The 2,075-nt window shown below is 45.2% G+C and overlaps 1 protein-coding gene across 1 annotated transcript in view; it reads right to left on the bottom strand.

Annotated features, from left to right (window-relative positions):
* Positions 1–395: 395 nt before the first annotated feature.
* SIRT5 (sirtuin 5) overlaps positions 396–2,075 on the bottom strand; it is a 10,333-nt gene continuing 8,653 nt past the window's right edge. Inside the window, exons 6-7 of the mRNA XM_010169014.1 lie at positions 1,364–1,487; positions 396–515 (exon numbers count right to left, since the gene is read on the bottom strand). Coding sequence (XP_010167316.1) covers positions 396–515; positions 1,364–1,487 — 244 coding nt within the window. The remainder of the gene's footprint in view (positions 516–1,363; positions 1,488–2,075) is intronic.

The raw sequence follows: 2,075 nt of genomic DNA, 5'->3' as shown, positions 1-2,075 counted from the left end.
GACGGGCTTCAGCTCCGCCCGCGGAAAAACACACTCGTGCCCTCAGTGTGAGTTAATCCCACCGAGGACAATCATCTTGTCGTACTTATTACAAGAAAATATAGCATTTTGTATTATACTAATATAAAATTTTATATTATACCAATATAAAATAGTAATTTCTTAAACACTGGGGAAGAAACCTGATCGTGCTTATTAATTTTTTTCTAAGCGAGTCAATGGAAAAGACAACACAGAACCACAGAATGGTTTGGGTTGGAAGGGACCTTAAAGCTCATCCAGTTCCAACCCCCCTGCCAGCAGCAGGGACACCTTCCACTAGACCAGGTTGCTCAAAGCCTCATCCAACCTGGATGGAGGGGGACTGAAACTTGCTAGTTTTAAACCAAACAGCTTTACCTGAATCTGTTTGTAGCGGGAGTGGCTTCCATGTTGAATTCTGCGACTGGCACTCCTCTGGCAGATACCTGAGGGGCAAACATAGCGGCAGGATACACCACAGAGGAGGTCCCGACCTGCAGGGCAAAAAAACAGGAGTGTAAGTAGTTATACAGACAAAACCAAACCACCCCACAGGGTATGGACCCTTCTCAGAACACTGGATCTGCAAAACCACTATAGTATGGAAGATCCCTACAGAAATGAAGCCAAATCAACATATTTAGATTTTCAGTTTAATTTAGATTAAATTTATTATTTTTTAATATTATTTATTACTGCCTGTGTAGCTATTTAACATTGCTTAAGAATCAGAAATTGTTTCTCTGATGCAACTCAAAAAGAAACCTTTTTTGGGGCTTGTAACTGTAGATGAACAAAAAAAATCTCAGAAACAAAACAGCAGACTTTGCTTTCAGGGAAAAAAAACAAAAAAAAAAAACCCCAAAATAACACACGACATCCCTTCTGTTACTTGAGATTATTTTCTGAAGGACACACAACATTCTGAGCAAATGTCTTGGTCAGCAATGTAAAACCTACCATGGCATGTAAACAACCTCACAAAAAAGCAGCACGTGGCAACAGCTAGTGATGTTCTTACAAAGCGAGCATCACAAAAATCCTGGGTTTTACTGTTTGAGAAACTCAGATATTAGCTAACCTCTTACACCTGTGTACAGTCAATGCAGGCTGCCGGTGCCAGCTGCACAACATGGCAAACCTGTTAACTTCTGAGTACTATACATGGATTTTCAAACTTCATGGTCTTTCAATGTTTTACACTCGACACTGGAGAGCCCCTCAGGGCTTTTAGCTCCCTGGAGGAAGTGCAGGTGCATCTCCTTTACCCAGGAGGTGCAACCTCTTCAGCGTGGCTTCCCTGGTGGTTAAGAGGCTGGGTAACAAGAGGAGCAGCACTCACTACCAAGCAGAGGTCACATATCTCAAGCTCCTTCTCAACCTCTGTGAGAACGTCAGGATCCAGGGTTTCTCCAAACCACACGACATGGGGACGGAGGAGCCCGTTGCAGCCGTCCTCCTCGCACCTGTTCAAAAATCACACAGGGCAGCGTTATGCTGCTGACGTGGATGTTTCAACCTGCAAAATCCCAGAACAGGTTGGGTGGGAAGGGACCTTTCAAGGGCATCTAGTCCAACCCCCCTGCAGTGAGCAGGGACATCTTCAACCAGATCAGGTTGCTCAGAGCCCCGTCCAGCCTGACCTTGGATGTCTCCAGGGATGAGGCTTCGACCACCTCTCTGGGCAACCTGGGCCAGGGTTTCACCACCCTCACTGTAAAAAATTTCTCCCCTATTTTAGTTTTAAACCAGCACCCCTTGTCCTATCGCTGCAGGCCCTGCTAGAAAGTTTGACCCCATCTTTCTTACAGGCCCCCTTCAAATATTGAAAAATGGCAAAGCAGTTTTCACTCTCATTTGGATGTGTCTTCATTGCCCTCACTCCTTCTCCCTTCCCTTTCACAGCTCTCCCCACATCCTCCTTTACCACGTGCTGGACAGAAGGCAGCTTGTCCTGGTTTTTAGCTGGAATAGTGCTGCCTTTTGCTTTTCAGCCTGGGATTTGTTACGAGAGAGACACTGAGAACACACCAATGTCTTCATTTTTGTCGCTG

The sequence above is a fragment of the Antrostomus carolinensis genome, unplaced genomic scaffold (genome assembly GCF_000700745.2).
Source record: "Antrostomus carolinensis isolate BGI_N321 unplaced genomic scaffold, ASM70074v2 scaffold19715, whole genome shotgun sequence".
NCBI classification, from domain to species: domain Eukaryota; kingdom Metazoa; phylum Chordata; class Aves; order Caprimulgiformes; family Caprimulgidae; genus Antrostomus; species Antrostomus carolinensis.
Note: the sequence above shows the minus strand (reverse complement) of the source record. Positions and strands in the feature narration are given on the sequence as shown.